General features: G+C 42.3%; 1 protein-coding gene across 1 annotated transcript in view; it reads left to right on the top strand.

The window, feature by feature from the left end:
- Nucleotides 1-239: 239 nt before the first annotated feature.
- The window catches only part of LOC311104401 (nuclear distribution protein nudE-like 1-B), a 30,122-nt gene continuing 10,400 nt past the window's right edge, over nt 240-19,961 (top strand). The window contains exons 1-3 of the mRNA XM_084146219.1: nt 240-312; nt 8,721-8,817; nt 19,248-19,401. Coding sequence (XP_084002345.1) covers nt 8,732-8,817; nt 19,248-19,401 — 240 coding nt within the window. The 5' untranslated portion in view covers nt 240-312; nt 8,721-8,731. The remainder of the gene's footprint in view (nt 313-8,720; nt 8,818-19,247; nt 19,402-19,961) is intronic.

Raw genomic sequence — 19,961 nt, forward strand, 5'->3', positions numbered from 1 at the left:
CCACTATGCGGCCTCTATGGAGGCTACTGCCTACACATCATCTGACTGCACCGCATCACTCATTTATCAGCATAATAGCGCCGCCTTGTGGTCAGGACAAGGCAAATCAAAGGTCCAACCCTGGAGCGTCACATTTGACGTACGTATGATTTCATCGCGTGCCACCGCCTCGGATGCTACGTTACTTCCGAGAGTCGCGTTGGCGTTTTCTAAACACAGACAGACAGACATTTCGATGAAGACAGTCCAGGACAGAAGATGTGGTGACTGTAACTGAATCTGGAGACAGACACACGGATTGGACATGCCCAGGTAAGGACAGTGATTGACATATTTACGTTGGTTACTTTACCGAAAGCTAGCTAGCTAGTTAACCTGTGTTTTCGACTTTAGCAAGCAAGCTTTGAACGACCAAACGGTGACAGCTGAAAATAGGTTGTTGAACGTGCGGTTTGGTGCCATGGCTAGCTAATAATTATGTATTTGATTTAGCGACACTGTGATATTGACGAACTAATGGTTTCATTTTCTTGTTTACTAATTACACATGTTTTACTGTGTGGAAACAAACAGTCAGTATCAGACAGTTTTGACATTTTGTGTTGTCTGTTGTTGGTGGTTTCGTATGACAAGCAAAAAAGCCGGTTGTTACTATTAGTCGGTCTCAGCCATGGAACCAGCTAGAGGTGACTAACGTTAGGACTGCGTGATTACCGGCCTCGTTGCCTGTGGATACCTCGTCCTATTTATTCTGCCTCACCTTGTCCTTCACTGACTGTACATGGTCAGCCAACTACTGTACACTAAATACAGTTGATCTGATGTAATAATGTGGCCTTTAGCCTAGAATGTTTCTCGCCACCTGATATTCAGGTAATGCAAATGTTGTAATTATCATCATAACGCTAGGGGTGGATGTGTCTTAATTCTTCATACAGTAAGAATTTCACCTCAACTGTAGCTACAGCTTTGTTCTGTGGAGCCTAACCTGCTCCTGTGAAAGCCAATGTAATGGTGCTAACCGGTAGCCACATGTAGCTACCTAGTGTAAAAACGGTCTAAGATCTCTACCAAATAGGGCATTCCCCAGTATGTCTGGTGGTCTGCTGCACAACCTGCCTACACACTTACACACATCCCAGCCCTGAACCCTCAACTAGCCTATCCCAGCCCAGACCTCTGGTGGAAGTGGGAGGATTTTAGTTTCCTGGAAATAACGTAACTCACAGAGAATTTGGTGTGAGCCCATGTAGTGCTTCACCCACTCTCACTTAGAGTAAGCAGCCAGACAGAGAGATGTCATCCACATCAGAGGAAAAGATGAAGCCAAAAGGAGAGTGGAGACAGACAGAAAAAAAACAGACTCCACTAGCTTCCTCTGTTCGCTAGTTAACATACCCTGCTCTAAACCATGGGTAAATATAACCAGATGGTTCCTCTGCTGTTGGCTTGGTAGTAGAGTCTCCATACTGCAGCCCAAATGGTACCCTATTCCCAATATAGTGCACTTCTTTTGACCAGGGCCCACTGCTCTGGTCAAAAGTAATGCATTTAATAGTGAATAGGGTGCCATTTGGGACACAAGCCCATGTGTTCTGCACACCAGGATGCCACCCAACATGCCTGCACTGGAATGGGTTCAAAAACAGATAAAAAAATCTGTCTACCTTTTCCTGAAGCTGAGACTTCTGTGCTGAAAATCACTGACAGTGAGTGAACCTGGTTTTGTCTTTCATATCCTAGCTAGCTGTTTGTAAATGAACACAACACACTACTGCCAGCTGAGTGTAGCCTAAAGATTAGTCTTATTTATCACCATGGCAACAACAGCTAGTCTGTTATTGAGACTCACATTCATGTCTTTTGCTTCTCTGTGATGAATAGATGGACTTAAGTTTTCAAACCTTCCTCTCTCACAGCTCTCATCGCTCTGACTGCTATTTCACCTCAATGGATGTGTAGTTCACATGGTAGCCTAATAACATTAAATCATGTTAGCTATACTATCATTAGCCTAGTTCAGCTAAGATCACCATGTTGGCTATACTATCATTAGCCTAGTTCAGCTAAGATCACCATGTTGGCTATACTATCATTAGCCTAGTTCAGCTAAGATCACCATGTTGGCTATGCTATCATTAGCCTAGTTCAGCTAAGATCATTATGTTGGCTATGCTATCATTAGCCTAGTTCAGCTAAGATCATTATGTTGGCTATGCTATCATTAGCCTAGTTCAGCTAAGATCATTATGTTGGCTATACTATCATTAGCCTAGTTCAGCTAAGATCATTATGTTGGCTATGCTATCATTAGCCTAGTTCAGCTAAGATCATTATGTTGGCTATACTATCATTAGCCTAGTTCAGCTAAGATCATTATGTTGGCTATACTATCATTAGCCTAGTTCAGCTAAGATCATTATGTTGGCTATGCTATCATTAGCCTAGTTCAGCTAAGATCATTATGTTGGCTATACTATCATTAGCCTAGTTCAGCTAATATCATTATGTTGGCTATGCTATCATTAGCCTAGTTCAGCTAAGATCATTATGTTGGCTATACTATCATTAGCCTAGTTCAGCTAAGATCATTATGTTGGCTATACTATCATTAGCCTAGTTCAGCTAAGATCATTATGTTGGCTATACTATCATTAGCCTAGTTCAGCTAAGATCATTATGTTGGCTATACTATCATTAGCCTAGTTCAGCTAAGACTAGGCTATGTTGACAGTATCAAAACCACTCTTCAATAAACAATCCAGTTATTTGCCACTAAATTACATCACCAGGCATCAATCTCCACCCTGGTGTTGTTGACTCTCTCCTCAGACCCCCTCAGTCCCAGCAGTAAGATAGGGGTGTAATGCCACAGTTTCCTGAGCTGCATAACTCACACACACACTCACGCTCTGCATACCATACCATACCACACCACCCCACACCACCCCACACCACACCACACCACACCACACCACTCCACTCCACTCCACTCCACTCCACTCCACTCCACTCCACTCCACACCATACCACACCACACCATACCACACCATACCACACCATACCATACACCTAGAGGAATGTGAGAGAGAACAGCTGTTCTCCCTTTGACCACATGACCCCTGGGACCTGTCTAACTGACAGATGACTCTCCCTTGTTTACATTTACATTTTAGTCATTTAGCAGACGCTCTTATCCAGAGCGACTTACAGGAGCAATTAGGGTTAAGTGCCTTGCTCAAGGGCACATCGACAGATTTTTCACCTAGTCAAACTGAATTAAAAGCCATTTGACTTTCTGTCTTGTTGAATACTTTAATTGTTTTTGGTAGCACATAGTTCTGCATGTAGGGCCTACATTGGAACTGCTTATTTACTAGGCTATATTCTGACTGGTAGGCTATAGACTGTATAGGCCCTGGTCAAAAGTAGTGCACTATAAGGGAATATGGTGCCATTTGGGACGCAACCTGATTGTCCGTCCTGGTGTTAACCAGAGTGCAGTGTAGAGGACGGTGCTGGTGTTGGGGTGGCTGACTGGACCGCTAACCCACCCAAGCTACAACACTTTTTGGGCGACCTGACCAAATTCACATAGAAATGTGAGTTATAGACGTCATTCCCGTTGAAAGCAAGTCTAAGAAGCGGTAAGTCTGTTCTGTGTGCGCTATTTCTACGCTTACCGTTCTGAATTTTTCTTTCTGCGTCTTTTGCTTTCAGTTTTGTACACCAGCTTCAGTCAGCTAAAAATAGAATAGATTGGGTTATGGAAAATATATTTCAGTGGTTTAGATGCTACAATGATTCTCTACACAATGACTGCTTGTTTTGTGTCACAAACTGAAATTAGGCGAACAATTAGAATTTTGGCAACCAGGAAATGGTGCAGCGATTTCTGCGTAGTGCAGCTTTAAAGTGCTGCTGTTGGGACGGGTTGAGGTGACTGACCCATGCATGCTGGAAATCCCTCTAAACCAGAGATGATCAATAGTAGCCTTGCCTATTCCTGGAGCCACTGGGAGGGATGGGGACTCCCTGCTGTTCAACCTCACACAGCACACACACACATTGGACCAAACAGATGTGTGTGGGTTTAATCACAGGTTAGACATCCACCCTCTGAAGTGGCTTTGGCCCAACCACAACACTTCCGCTCAGGATTTCCACACTACTTCTGTTCCATGTGATTATGATTGGCATTCAACACACAAAATGGCCATGAATAGAAGTTAATTAAGCTTTTTGAAAACATGTCCCGTCCGCTGTGGCCAAACAAAAAGGGTTAGACGTTTTAATGAGGAGGCAGTGGTCTGTATGAAGGGGCTCTGTGGGGCCGACTAGGGGCATCCTACATCTCCTTACTGTGTTGCTGCTGGGTCAGTGGATCAGGCCCTTGTTGTTAGAGAAGAGGTGGAGGTGGAGGGAGGCTGAACTGAAGTCAGTGGGTCTTGAGTAACTGTGATGACAGGATGACCACAGTTGGGCAGTTAGTTAACCCTCTCATTACTGGTCAGATCTATTCTGGCTTTGTGTCCCCTCTGTGTTGCCAGGTCTAGCAAACATTTATAGCCCAATGACTACTCAAAACCCACCCACAAGGCCTGAAAAGTAGGCACATAGTTTTTGTCCGCAGCAAGAGAGGAGTTGCCACATTTTAGCCAATAAACAATTTTCCCATAACGTTATCAAGCGAATTAAGAAGGAATATTGGTTTAACTTCTAACGATCTTAGAAGCAAAATTCAGTTTTCCATCAAAATAATAGGATAATTCTTGCGAGCTAACGTGACTAATAAAGGAATTTGAATATGTCACAAGATAATTCACCCTTATTAAACTTTTTTTCTGGCAATTGTGCCAGATGATAATGAAGAATGCAAAGCGTTATAAATGGCCTATTTGGGAGATTGACTTGTCATTTCAATAGGCTAGGTCTACTGACTAAAATCTGGCTTTATGACTGTAATTCAACTTTACCAAGGTTTGGTTAACTAGATGCAGGTAGCCTATTGCCCCTGATAGGCCTACATCTAATTGTAGATAGCCTTAAGTAGCCTAGCCAAGATGTAAGATGAACGATTTTAGCAGCTTGCTTAGTTCAAATTGACAGACTAATTTATTCAACATGAATAGCGAGGTGAGAAGTGCTTCCGTGACCCAATTCTAGCCTGCTGGAATAGGCTACTGAGGATGGTGTCGTAATTTCAATCACTGAATATTAATAATATGGATGTGAACTGAATAGGCCTATGCTTGTCAACAACAGCCAGTGTTTTACCTTCAATCTAATGCATTCTAACAACATCTGATCAGCAATTGCGATAGAGCTGTGACCATGATCACAATTGATAACTTCCAATTGAATTAACTAAACATGGCCATTAATAATTGCATAATAACACAAGGGTACAACAACAAACTGAAGTTATAGGCTGTTTTATTAAATCAATTTACCAGCTCCAGGTTGGCTACACAAGTTTCACAAATTGATTTGCAATGACTCCAGTGATATGGTCATTTCAACATATTTATTGGCTACAGTAGCCTACATAGGCATATACATTAATAGGCTACTTGATGGCAAACAGATGCAAATGTATCATTCTCCACATTTAATGTCAGTTTCATTGTGGAGTTTCCCCCAGAACAGAAGCACGCGAGGGAGTTCCATAACTTCCATTTAAAATGTCCACTCGCACAGCGCTCGAGACCCAAGAACTGAGCATGCGTAAAAACCTTCGCATGATATGGTTTTCCATAAGCAAAGTCGACATTAGAATGCAGTTTAAACCACCTCCGAGTGAATTTATCTAACGCGCTCTAGAGCGCCTCAAGTAGTTTTCCTGTGCTTTGTCGCCTTATTTCTTGATCCGCATCAGTTCTACAGTGTTAATATGTTTTATGGAAAATAGGTGTCTCCATAATGACAATCTAGATAGCCTACCTACAACTGGTGTCAAGTTGTCAGACGTACACACGCTGCTCCTTTCACTCGCCTGCTGCAGCGCTCAGTCTCAACACACACCCCTCCCCCTCCCCACCAATCACCTGACTCTGCTGCCTGCTGCAGCGCTCAGTCTCAACACACACCCCTCCCCCTCCCCACCAATCACCTGACTCTGCTGCCTGCTGCAGCGCTCAGTCTCAACACACACCCCTCCCCCTCCCCACCAATCACCTGACTCAGCTGCCTGCTGCAGCGCTCAGTCTCAACACACCCCCCCCTCCCTATTGGACACTCACTCTCTCACTTAGTTACTCACGCACTCACTCAGAAACAGGCTGCCTCACTGCCTGATAGTCAGCAGCAGCAGGTCACAATATACCCTAACGTTCAAAAGTTTGGGGTCACTTAGATATGTCCTTGACATGAGTTTGAATAGGAAATATAGCAAAATGCATAGGAAATGTAGTCATTGACAAGGTTAGAAATAATGATTTTTAATAGAAATAATAATTGTGTCCTTCAAACTTTGCTTTCGTCAAAGAATCCTCCATTTGCAGCAATTACAGCCTTGCAGACCTTTGGCATTCTAGTTGTCAATTTGTTGAGGTAATCTGAAGAGATTTCACCCCATGCTTCCTGAAGCACCTCCCACAAGTTGAATTGGCTTGATGGGCACTTCTTACGTACCATACGGTCAAGCTGCTCCCACAACAGCTCAATAGGGTTGAGATCCGGTGACTGTGCTGGCCACTCCATTATAGACAGAATACCAGCTGACTGCTTCTTCCCTAAATAGTTATTGCATAGTTTGGAGCTGTGCTTTGGGTCATTGTCCTGTTGTAGGGGAAATTGGCTCCAATCAAGCTCTGTCCACAGGGTATGGCATGGCGTTGCAAAATGGAGTGATAGCCTTCTTTCTTCAAGATCCCTTTTACCCTGTACAAATCTCCCACTTTACCACCACCAAAGCACCCCCAGACCATCACATTGCCTCCACCATGCTTGACAGATGGCATCAAGCACTCCTCCAGCATCTTTTCATTTGGTCTACGTCTCACAAATGTTCTTCATTGTGATCTGAACACCTCAAACTTCGATTCGTCTGTCCATAACACTTTTTTCCAATCTTCCTCTGTCCAGTGTCTGTGTTCTTTTGCCCATCTTAATCTTTTATTTTTATTGGTCAGTCTGAGATATGACTTTTTCTTTGCAACTCTGCCTAGACGGTCAGCATCCTGGAGTCGCCTCTTCACTGTTGACGTTGAGACTGGTGTTTTGCGGGTACTATTTAATGAAGCTGCCAGTTGAGGACCTGTTTCTCAAACTAGACACTAATGTATTTGTCCTCTTGCTCAGTTGTGCACCGGGGCCTCCCACTCCTCTTTCTATTCTGGTTAGAGACAGTTTGCGCTGTTCTGTGAAGGGAGTAGTACACAGCGTTGTACAAGATCTTCAGTTTCTTGGCAATTTCTCGCATGGAATAGCCATAATTTCTCAGAACAAGAATAGACTGATGAGTTTCAGAAGAAAGTTATTTGTTTCTGGCCATTTTGAGCCTGTAATCAAACCCACAATTGCTGATACTCCAGATACTCAACTAGTCTCAAGAAGGCCAGTTTTATTGCTTCTTTAATCAGCACAACAGTTTTCAGCTGTGCTAACATAATTGCAAAAGGGTTTTCAAATGGTCAATTAGCCTTTTTAAAACGATAAACTTGGATTAGCAAACACAACGTTCCATTGGAACACAGGACTGATGGTTGCTGATAATGGACCTCTGTACGCCTATGTAGATATTCCATAAAAAATCAGCCGTTTCCAGCTACAATAGCCATTTACAACATTAACAATGTCTACACTGTATTTCTGATCAATTTGATGTTATTTTAATGGACAAAAAAATTGCTTTTCTTTCATAAGCAAAGACATTTCTAAGTGACCCCAAACTTTTAAACGGTAGTGTATATTTTTAAGAAATTGCCGCGGTGCAATTTAAAAGTAGCCTAGAAACCTGCAACCCTCAACCAATACATTTTCACCCGCAACATAATTTTCAAAGTAGCCAAATTTACAGGGAAACTGCGAACATGGCAACCCTGTTACCTTGCCCAGGGGGACACAGGGTTGGTGGGGGGGGGGGTGGGTGGGGTGGAGCCTCAGGGCATTGCCAAGGGAAATGATTGGCTGTTGAAGAAAGAAGCCTCTGCGCACTTTATGATCCATTCAAATTTCAGTAGTTAAATTGCCAAGAATACTTTGGTTGCAGACAGTCGGTGTCTTGGTTAGATCCATTCCAGAATATTAGTTAGATCCATTTCAGGATATGTCTGTCATTAACTAGCTTCAGAGGATCATGTTGTTCTCCTCTTCAGGTTGTTCTACCATGGACACAGAGATGATACCAGATGATCATGTTGTTGTCCTCTACCTCCTCTTCAGGTTGTTCTACCATGGACACAGAGATGATACCAGATGATCATGTTGTTGTCCTCTACCTCCTCTTCAGGTTGTTCTACCATGGACACAGAGATGATACCAGATGATCATGTTGTTGTCCTCTACCTCCTCTTCAGGTTGTTCTACCATGGACACAGAGATGATACCAGATGATCATGTTGTTGTCCTCTACCTCCTCTTCAGGTTGTTCTACCATGGACACAGAGATGATACCAGATGATCATGTTGTTGTCCTCTACCTCCTCTTCAGGTTGTTCTACCATGGACACAGAGATGATACCAGATGATCATGTTGTTGTCCTCTACCTCCTATTCAGGTTGTTCTACCATGGACACAGAGATGATACCAAAATTTACTTCAAAAGACGAGGAGATTGACTACTGGAAGGCCTTATCCCTCACGTATAAGAAAAGGTATGTTCATGTCAACTGGGCTAGGCTAATCATAGCTCATTTAACAAAATCCTTGATTAACAAATTATTTATTATATGTGGTCAAACATTGAATTTCAGAAGATCATATTCAACGGTTTGTCATTGTATCTGTTGAACTACTCTCCTCCACATACATTTTCCAGATTGTGCCTAGCTTGAGTTTCACTCTCACTTTGATGCGTCCTCTCAGTAATATCATTATCCATGCACAGAAAACCACATGGCTTGCTCTCGGCTCTTACATAAAGCAAAGCTTTTATGTTTGCTCTTAACGCTGGAAGATTAATAACAAGGTTATGTCATAACGGTCATGTGATCATCTGACACATGACCTGTTCCTCTATAGGCCTTGGTGGTTAACGTTACCATCGACACAGAAAGCAGTGGATTCATTGGCCTAGATCAGGCCTAGTTTGTTTAGGCCTAGTTGTTCTTAGTGCTGGGTAGTAATCATTAGTGCACACCGTAGTCTTACATTTACACATAGTAAAACGTGTTGTAATGGAAAACATTTTGCAAGGAAGATTTGCGTTTCTTATTGTACTGGTTCAGATAGTAGCCTACCTCCTCGTTTCAGTGCGCTTTCTTCTGTTTGGTTACTACTGAATACGTCTCTGGTGTCACTTTTACAGATATCCTATATCCAGCAGGGTGTTCTAGAAGAATGAACCTTTCTTTTTGTCACAGTCAGACCTATAGACTACTACCCTTCCTTCCTTCCCATAGGCATTGAACAGACTAGAGTAAAATCTTTGTCATAGATGAGACCGCTAAGATCAGTGGAATGGACACACACACTACTTACAAACAGCATTGTACTGACTGCAATCACTCAGCTTTGCATCAAACAAGTTTAGATCCTCTGTTACATAATGGCAAGACACACACTGCCAAGTTGCTCAAACTCTGTTACTCACACGATATAGGACTACAGTGTAAACTCTGCTACTAGTTCAGCATGATATAGGACCACAGTGTAAACTCTGCTACTAGTTCAGCATGATATAGGACCACAGTGTAAACTCTGCTACTAGTTCAGCATGATATAGGACTACAGTGTAAACTCTGCTACTAGTTCAGCATGATATAGGACCACAGTGTAAACTCTGCTACTAGTTCAGCATGATATAGGACTACATTGTAAACTCTGCTACTAGTTCAGCATGATATAGGACTACAGTGTAAACTCTGCTACTAGTTCAGCATGATATAGGACTACAGTGTAAACTCTGCTACTAGTTCAGCATGATATAGGACTACAGTGTAAACTCTGTTACTAGTTCAGCACGATATAGGACTACAGTGTAAACTCTGCTACTAGTTCAGCATGATATAGAACTACAGTGTAAACTCTGCTACTAGTTCAGCATGATATAGGACTACAGTGTAAACTCTGCTACTAGTTCAGCACGATATAGGACTACAGTGTAAACTCTGCTACTAGTTCAGCATGATATAGAACTACAGTGTAAACTCTGTTACTAGTTCAGCATGATATAGACCTACAGTGTAAACTCTGCTACTAGTTCAGCATGATATAGGACTACATCTCTATATCTAGCCTTGGTTTCTCAAATGACTGCCTCGCCTGGTTCACCAACTACTTCTCAGATAGAGTTCAATGTGTCAAATCGGAGGGCCTGTTGTCTGGACCTATGGCAGTCTCTATGGGGGTGCCACAGGGTTCAATTCTTGGGCCGACTCTTTTCTCAGTGTATATCAATGATGTCGCTCTTGCTGCTGGTGACTCTCAGATCCACCTCTACGCAGACGACACCATTTTGTATACATCTGGCCCTTCATTGGACACTGTGTTAACAAACCTCCAAACGAGCTTCAATGCCATACAAAACTCCTTCAGTAGCCTCCAACTGCTCTTAAACACTAGTAAAACTAAATGCATGCTCTTCAATCGAACGCTGCTGGCACCCGCCCACCCGACTAGAATCACTACTCTCGACGGGTCTGACCTAGAGTATGTGGACAACTACAAATACCTAGGTGTCTGGTTAGACTGTAAACTCTCCTTCCAGACTCACATTAAGAATCTCCAATCCAAAGTTAAATGTAGAATCGGCTTCCTATTTCGCAACAAAGCCTCCTTCACTCATGCTGCCAAACATGCCCTCGTAAAACTGACTATCCTACCGATCCTTGACTTCGGCGATGTCATTTACAAAATAGCCTCCAACACTCTACTCAGCAAATTGGATGTAGTCTATCACGGTGCCATCCGTTTTGTCTCCAAAGCCCCAAACGCTACCCACCACTGTGACCTGTACGCTCTTGTTGGCTGGTCCTCACTACATGTTCGTCGTCAAACCCACTGGCTCCAGGCCATCTATAAATCACTGATAGGCAAATCCCCACCTTATCTTAGCTCATTGGTCACCATAGCAGCACCCACCCGTAGTCTGCGCTCCAGCAGGTATATCTCACTGGTCATCCCCAAAGACAACACCACCTTTGGCCGCCATTCCTTCCAGTTCTCTGCTGGCAATGACTGGAACGAATTGCAAAAATCTCTGAAGCTGGAGACTCTTATCTCCCTCACTAACTTTAAGCATCAGTTGTCAGAGCACCTTACCGATCACTGCACCTGTACACAGCCCATCTGAAATTAGCCCACCCAACTACCTCATCCCTATATTGTTATTTATTTTGCTCTGTTGCACCCCAGTATCTCTATTTGCACATAATCTCTTGCACATCTAGCATTCCAGTGTTAATACTAATTGTAATTATTTTGCACTATAGCCTTTTTATTGCCTTACCTCCATAACTTGCTACATTTGCACACACTGTATATATATTTTCTGTTGTATTTTTTTTTACTTTGTTTTTTTACCCCATATGTAACTCTGTGTTGTTGTTTTTATCGCACTGCTTTGCTTTATCTTGGCCAGGTCGCAGTTGTAAATGAGAACTTGTTCTCAACTGGCTTACCTGGTTAAATAAAGGTTAAATAAAATAAAAATAAATAAATAAAACAGTGTAAACTCTGTTACTAGTTCAGCATGATATATAGGACTACAGTGTAAACTCTGCTACTAGTTCAGCATGATATATAGGACTACAGTGTAAACTCTGCTACTAGTTCAGCATGATATATAGGACTACAGTGTAAACTCTGTTACTAGTTCAGCACGATATAACACTACAGTGTAAACTCTGCTACTAGTTCAGCACGATATATAGGACTACAGTGTAAACTCTGCTACTAGTTCAGCACGATATATAGGACTACAGTGTAAACTCTGCTACTAGTTCAGCACGATATATAGGACTACAGTGTAAACTCTGCTACTAGTTCAGCATGATATATAGGACTACAGTGTAAACTCTGCTACTAGTTCAGCACGATATATAGGACTACAGTGTAAACTCTGCTACTAGTTCAGCACGATATATAGGACTACAGTGTAAACTCTGCTACTAGTTCAGCATGATATATAGGACTACAGTGTAAACTCTGCTACTAGTTCAGCACAATATAGAGGACTACGGTGTAAACTCTGCTACTAGTTCAGCATGATATAGGACTACAGTGTAAACTCTGCTACTAGTTCAGCATGATATAGGACTACAGTGTAAACTGCTACTAGTTCAGCACGATATATAGGACTACAGTGTAAACTCTGCTACTAGTTCAGCACGATATAGAGGACTACAGTGTAAACTCTGCTACTAGTTCAGCACAATATAGAGGACAACAGTGTAAACTCTGTGTTATGATGAGTTTCTAGGTATCAAGTGATTACGAATGTAAGGATATACTTAGACACTTTGTAGACAGTTAATGCAAATGTTTAATGATCTGTACCGGGTTAGAGACACCAAAGGGGAGAGCTTTGCCTTTTGACGTTTCCAACTCACTAACAAAGGAAACACTCTACCTTATACACCCTTGGTCATCTTCCTTTCACATACATCTGGAAACCATCATAGGCCTCCCTGACTCTGTTATTATGAACCTTTGCCCCCAGGTCACTACATCCTGTCCATCACTCACACTACCCTAACCATCACTAATCTACTTCAACACAAGGAATGTAGACTTCATGGCCCCAAACTAATTATCTAGCAAGTCTACCTCTGTCCTCACAATACTATGACATTTCATCATTACACTCTGCTACTAGTTCAGCATGATATAACACTACAGTGTAAACTCTGCTACTAGTTCAGCACAATATAGAGGACTACGGTGTAAACTCTGCTACTAGTTCAGCATGATATAACACTACAGTGTAAACTCTGCTACTAGTTCAGCACAATATAGAGGACTACGGTGTAAACTCTGCTACTAGTTCAGCACGATATATAGGACTACAGTGTAAACTCTGTTACTAGTTCAGCACAATATATAGGACTACAGTGTAAACTCTGCTACTAGTTCAGCACAATATAGAGGACTACGGTGTAAACTCTGCTACTAGTTCAGCACAATATAGAGGACTACGGTGTAAACTCTGCTACTAGTTCAGCACGATATAGAGGACTACAGTGTAAACTCTGCTACTAGTTCAGCACGATATAGAGGACTACAGTGTAAACTCTGCTACTAGTTCAGCATGATATAGGACTACAGTGTAAACTCTGTTACTAGTTCAGCATGATATAGGACTACAGTGTAAACTCTGCTACTAGTTCAGCACAATATAGAGGACTACGGTGTAAACTCTGCTACTAGTTCAGCACAATATATAGGACTACAGTGTAAACTCTGCTACTAGTTCAGCACGATATAGAGGACTACAGTGTAAACTCTGCTACTAGTTCAGCACGATATAGGACTACAGTGTAAATTCTGTTACTAGTTCAGCATGATATAGGACTATAGTGTAAATTATGTTACTAGTTCAGCATGATATATAGGACTACAGTGTAAACTCTGCTACTAGTTCAGCATGATATATAGGACTACAGTGTAAACTCTGTTACTAGTTCAGCATGATATAGGACTACAGTGTAAACAACTTGACAACAGCAATATAGAATCATGATTTCATTAGTGTAGATTAGACTACATTTCCTCTCCTGAGTTTGCCTAGTTAATCATGTTAATTAATTATTACATTTTCAATGACATTGTAGAATACTTGGATCCCCAAAAGAAAAGTAATAGTAGATGAAATAATTTAATCAAGATTGCAGTAATTATTTGAGTATATCATAGCCATTTTACAGCAAAACAGGTTCAGGCTATGTGTAAACCTCCAAGACTTAGACCTAGTCTATTCAGAAATAGCCATCTGTCTTATTAGGCTTCTGTTTAGGTACACTTGACCATATGGTATTAATACTGCTAACATGCTGAGCACCCTGTCTGTTGGTATTAATACTGCTAACATGCTGAGTCTCCCTGTCTGTTGGTATTAATACTGCTAACATACTGAGCACCCTGTCTGTTGGTATTAATACTGCTAACATGCTGAGTCTCCCTGTCTGTTGGTATTAATACTGCTAACATGCTGAGCACCCTGTCTGTTGGTATTAATACTGCTAACATGCTGAGTCTCCCTGTCTGTTGGTATTAATACTGCTAACATGCTGAGTCTCCCTGTCTGTTGGTATTAATACTGCTAACATGCTGAGTCTCCCTGTCTGTTGGTATTAATACTGCTAACATGCTGAGCACCCTGTCTGTTGGTATTAATACTGCTAACATGCTGAGCACCCTGTCTGTTGGTATTAATACTGCTAACATGCTGAGTCTCCCTGTCTGTTGGTATTAATACTGCTAACATGCTGAGTCTCCCTGTCTGTTGGTATTAATACTGCTAACATGCTGAGTCTCCCTGTCTGTTGGTATTAATACTGCTAACATGCTGAGTCTCCCTGCCTGTTGGTATTAATACTGCTAACATGCTGAGTCTCCCTGCCTGTTGGTATTAATACTGCTAACATGCTGAGTCTCCCTGTCTGTTGGTATTAATACTGCTAACATGCTGAGTCTCCCTGCCTGTTGGTATTAATACTGCTAACATGCTGAGTCTCCCTGTCTGTTGGTATTAATACTGCTAACATTCTGAGTCTCCCTGCCTGTTGGTATTAATACTGCTAACATGCTGAGTCTCCCTGTCTGTTGGTATTAATACTGCTAACATGCTGAGTCTCCCTGTCTGTTGGTATTAATACTGCTAACATGCTGAGTCTCCCTGTCTGTTGGTATTAATACTGCTAACATGCTGAGTCTCCCGGTCTGTTGGTATTAATACTGCTAACATGCTGAGTCTCCCTGTCTGTTGGTATTAATACTGCTAACATGCTGAGTCTCCCTGCCTGTTGGTATTAATACTGCTAACATGCTGAGTCTCCCTGTCTGTTGGTATTAATACTGCTAACATGCTGAGTCTCCCTGCCTGTTGGTATTAATACTGCTAACATGCTGAGTCTCCCTGCCTGTTGGTATTAATACTGCTAACATGCTGAGCACCCTGTCTGTTGGTATTAATACTGCTAACATGCTGAGCACCCTGTCTGTTGGTATTAATACTGCTAACATGCTGAGTCTCCCTGTCTGTTGGTATTAATACTGCTAACATGCTGAGCACCCTGTCTGTTGGTATTAATACTGCTAACATGCTGAGTCTCCCTGTCTGTTGGTATTAATACTGCTAACATGCTGAGCACCCTGTCTGTTGGTATTAATACTGCTAACATGCTGAGTCTCCCTGTCTGTTGGTATTAATACTGCTAACATGCTGAGTCTCCCTGTCTGTTGGTATTAATACTGCTAACATGCTGAGCACCCTGTCTGTTGGTATTAATACTGCTAACATGCTGAGCACCCTGTCTGTTGGTATTAATACTGCTAACATGCTGAGTCTCCCTGTCTGTTGGTATTAATACTGCTAACATGCTGAGTCTCCCTGTCTGTTGGTATTAATACTGCTAACATGCTGAGTCTCCCTGTCTGTTGGTATTAATACTGCTAACATGCTGAGTCTCCCTGTCTGTTGGTATTAATACTGCTAACATGCTGAGTCTCCCTGTCTGTTGGTATTAATACTGCTAACATGCTGAGCACCCTGTCTGTTGGTATTAATACTGCTAACATGCTGAGTCTCCCTGCCTGTTGGTATTAATACTGCTAACATGCTGAGTCTCCCTGTCTGTTGGTATTAATACTGCTAACATGCTGAGTCTCCCTGTCTGTTGGTATTAATACTGCTAACATGCAGTCATCCCTGTGTCTGTTGGTACAGGTGGTATCTCTCCCATACCCATGGAACTACAGCCTGCAGTCTCTGCTCAGTCTCAGGCCCTGTCCAGAAACAGCCCCTATCCCCCAGATCTGAATTAGTTAGAAAAGTAAGCTATATGGACGCAATATGGCAGTAACTCCACTTTTTCCTCTGATAGGTTAGATGGAATGTTAGCCATATTGCTAAGGTTTAACTATAGCATTCTTGTCCTCACAGATCCTCACCAGTACCCTGGGTAAAGCCTAGAGGTTTGTGTTTTGGATGGGGTTTCAGTCTCAGAGCTGTGGTAGCTAGGACACTGTACTGTACTGAGGGGGTTCAAACCAGGAGGTTTTTTAAGAATTTGCCCAGGAGAGGAGAGGGGGAAAAAACAACTCATGGATGGATAAAATACCCCACATGTTTAGGTGGTTACGTTTTCCCAGGCTCTGTACAGCCTGACCCTGTCAGTGTTGACACCACATTCTTGAGTATAGGCCTAGTGTTTGTTTATGAGTAAGTCCCAAATGACACCCTATTCCCTATATAGTGCACTACTTTTGATCAGACATACCAAACAGTGGTCCTTTGTAGCTCAGTTGATAGAGCATGGCAATGCCAGGGTAGTGGGTTCGATTCCTGGGACCACCCATATGTAAAATACAGTGGCTTGCAAAATATTTTTTATTGTGAAACAAACAAGAAATAAGACAAAAAAAACAGAACTTGAGCGTGCATAACTATTTACCCCCCCCCAAAGTCAATACTTTGTAGAGCCACCATTTGCAGCAATTACAACTGCAAGTCTCGGGTATTTCTCTATAAGCTTGGCACATCTAGCCACTGGGATTTTTGCCCATTCTTCAAGGCAAAACTGCTCCTTCAAGTTGGATTGGTTCCGCTGGTGTACAGCAATCTTTAAGTCATACCACAGATTCTCAATTGGATTGAGGTCTGGGCTTTGACCAGGCCATTCCAAGACATTTAAATGTTTCCCCTTAAACCACTCAAGTGTTGCTTTAGCAGTATGCTTAGGGTTATTGTCCTGCTGGAAGGTGAACCTCCGTCCCAGTCTCAAATCTCTGGAAGACTGAAACAGGTTTCCCTCAAGAATTTCCCCGTATTTAGCGCCATCCATCATTCCTTCAATTCTGACCAGTTTCCCAGTCCCTGCCGATGAAAAACATCCCCACAGCATGATGCTGCCACCACCATGCTTCACTGTGGGGATGGAGTTCTGGGTGTGATGAGAGGTGTTGGGTTTGCGCCAGACATAGCGTTTACCTTGATGGTCAAAAAGCTCAATTTGAGTGTCATCTGACCAGAGTACCTTCTTCCATATGTTTGGGGAGTCTCCCACATGCCTTTTGGCGAACACCAAACGTTTTGCTTATTTTTTTCTTTAAGAAGTGGATTTTTTCTGGCCACCCTTCCGTAAAGCCCAGCTCTGTGGAGTGTATGGCTTAAAGTGGTCCTATGGACAGATACTCCAATCTCCGCTGTGGAGCTTTGCAGCTCCTTCAGGGTTATCTTTGGTCTCTTTGTTGCCTCTCTGATTAATGCCCTCCTTGCCTGGTCCGTGAGTTTTGGTGGGCGGCCCTCTCTTGGCAGGTTTGTTGTGGTGCCATATTCTTTCCATTTTTTAATAATGGATTTAATGGTGCTCCGTCGGATGTTCAAAGTTTCGGATATTTTTTTATAACCCAACCCTGATCTGTACTTCTCCAGAACTTTGTCCCTGACCTGTTTGGAGAGCACCTTGGTCTTCATGGTGCCGCTTGCTTGGTGGTGCCCCTTGCTTAGTGGTGTTGCAGACTCTGGGGCCTTTCAGAACAGGTGTATATATACTGAGATCATGTGACAGATCATGTGACACTTAAATAAAGTCACCTGTGTGCAATCTAACTAATGATGTGACTTCTGAAGGTAATTGGTTGCACCAGATCTTATTTAGGGTCTTCATAGCAAAGGGGGTGAATACATATCCATGCACCACTTTTCTGTAAAAAGACATTGTGTATTTTTTTTAACAAGGAATCTTTTTAATTTCACTTCACCAATTTTGACTATTTTGTGTATGTCCATTACATGAAATCCAAATTTAAAATCCATTTAAATTACAGGTTGTAATGCAACAAAATAGGAAAAGCGCCAAGGGGGATGAATACTTTTGCAAGGCGCTGTATATGCACTCAGGGTCTGCTAAATGGAGTATGTTATTAAATTATTTTATAGCACTAACAGATCTTGGACCAGGCTAACATATCTGGCTGTCAAATTAGTATACCATGCCCTATGCTCATGCACATGAACCAACCCTTCTAATTCAATTCAATGGAGCCACCTGACTGAATGAATGGCATGGAAAGTCTGCATTCATTCAGCTCTAGCATGGCATTGGCCTTTGTCATGACGGATGAGTCAGGGGCCATGCAGGACCATTCTAGTTCCATTACAGCTATGACCAGACAGACAGTAAGTTCTGTTTTATGTCTATGGTCAGACAGTAAGTTCTAGTTGCTTTACGTCTATGGCCAAACAGTTAATAGACTGATAAACAGCCACATGGGACAAGAGAAAGTGCTATGCTACAATCCAGGAGTCCAGACCTTTCAGCTAGGCCTATCTGTAGATATTACTGGACTGTATTACTAGGTTGTATCTAGCACATAGTGTGGGTCAGCAAGTCTGGACACAGTCCAGTGAGTCTGAATATAGACTGAATACAGACTGGACTGAGGTCTGATATAGTTTTAAGACAGAGACAGTACCTCATGTCTGATAAAGCTTTATGACCTCAGCAGGTCTGATAGAGCTTTTTGACAGAGACAGTACCTCATGTCTGATAAAGCTTTATGACCTCAGCAGGTCTGATAGTTTTATGACCTCAGCAGATGTTTGTCATTAGAGGATACAGAAGGCTCCTAAAGGCCTGCTGCTGTTCCATGTGTTCTGAGACGGGTGAGAGGTCAAGGGGTCTGGTGACAGGATATTATGAGTTAAGAGACTAGGTGGGTTCAGACATGTTCCACTGACCACACAGGATAGGCCTAGGTCTGAATGTCCAGGTGATGTTACTCCCAGACATTAGTACCACAATTGATCATAAAACAACAGTCTCTCCCGTGTGTCCTCCAGCTACCATGAGGAGCTGGTGGAGTTGCAGGAGAGACCGTGTGGCTGTGTGTAACAGTCCTCTCTCTCCCATGTGTTTCCCAGTTACCATGAGGCCCAGGAGGAGTTGCTGGAGTTCCAGGAAGGGAGCAGAGAGCTGGAGGCAGAGTTAGAGGCTCAGCTAGGACAGGCTGAACACCGCCTCAGAGACCTGCACACAGAGAACCAAAGACTGAAGAGCGAGTTGGACAACCTCAAGGTAACATACGCAAGAACGGACACACACACACACACACACACACACACAGAGGGGTTAGAACCAAACACTGAAGTGCGAGCTGGACAACCTCAAGGTAAATGTTGTACCTCTTGGTGTTGGAATTGAACAAATATGTGAAACGGTTGGGGATTCAGTTCAGCAAACACTGTTCCTGTGGATTCGGTTTGGTAAACACTGTTCCTGTGGATTCGGTTTGGTAAACACTGTTCCTGTGGATTTGGTTTGGTAAACACTGTTCCTGAGGATTTGGTTTGGCAAACACTGGATTACAGGAACGGAATATCAGTTAATGTCACCCATTCACCAGGGACTGGAAACAGGGCTCAACAACCACATCTGGATGAGTGAGTGATATATATATATATATAGATATATATAGATATATATATATATATATATATATATATATATATATATATATATATATATATATATATATATATATATATATATATATATATACACACATACATACATACATACATACATACAGTGGGGAAAAAATGTATTTAGTCAGCCATCAATTCTGCAAGTTCTCC

This window comes from Coregonus lavaretus (assembly GCF_964263955.1).
Source record: "Coregonus lavaretus genome assembly, chromosome: 28".
In the NCBI taxonomy this organism is placed as follows: domain Eukaryota; kingdom Metazoa; phylum Chordata; class Actinopteri; order Salmoniformes; family Salmonidae; genus Coregonus; species Coregonus lavaretus.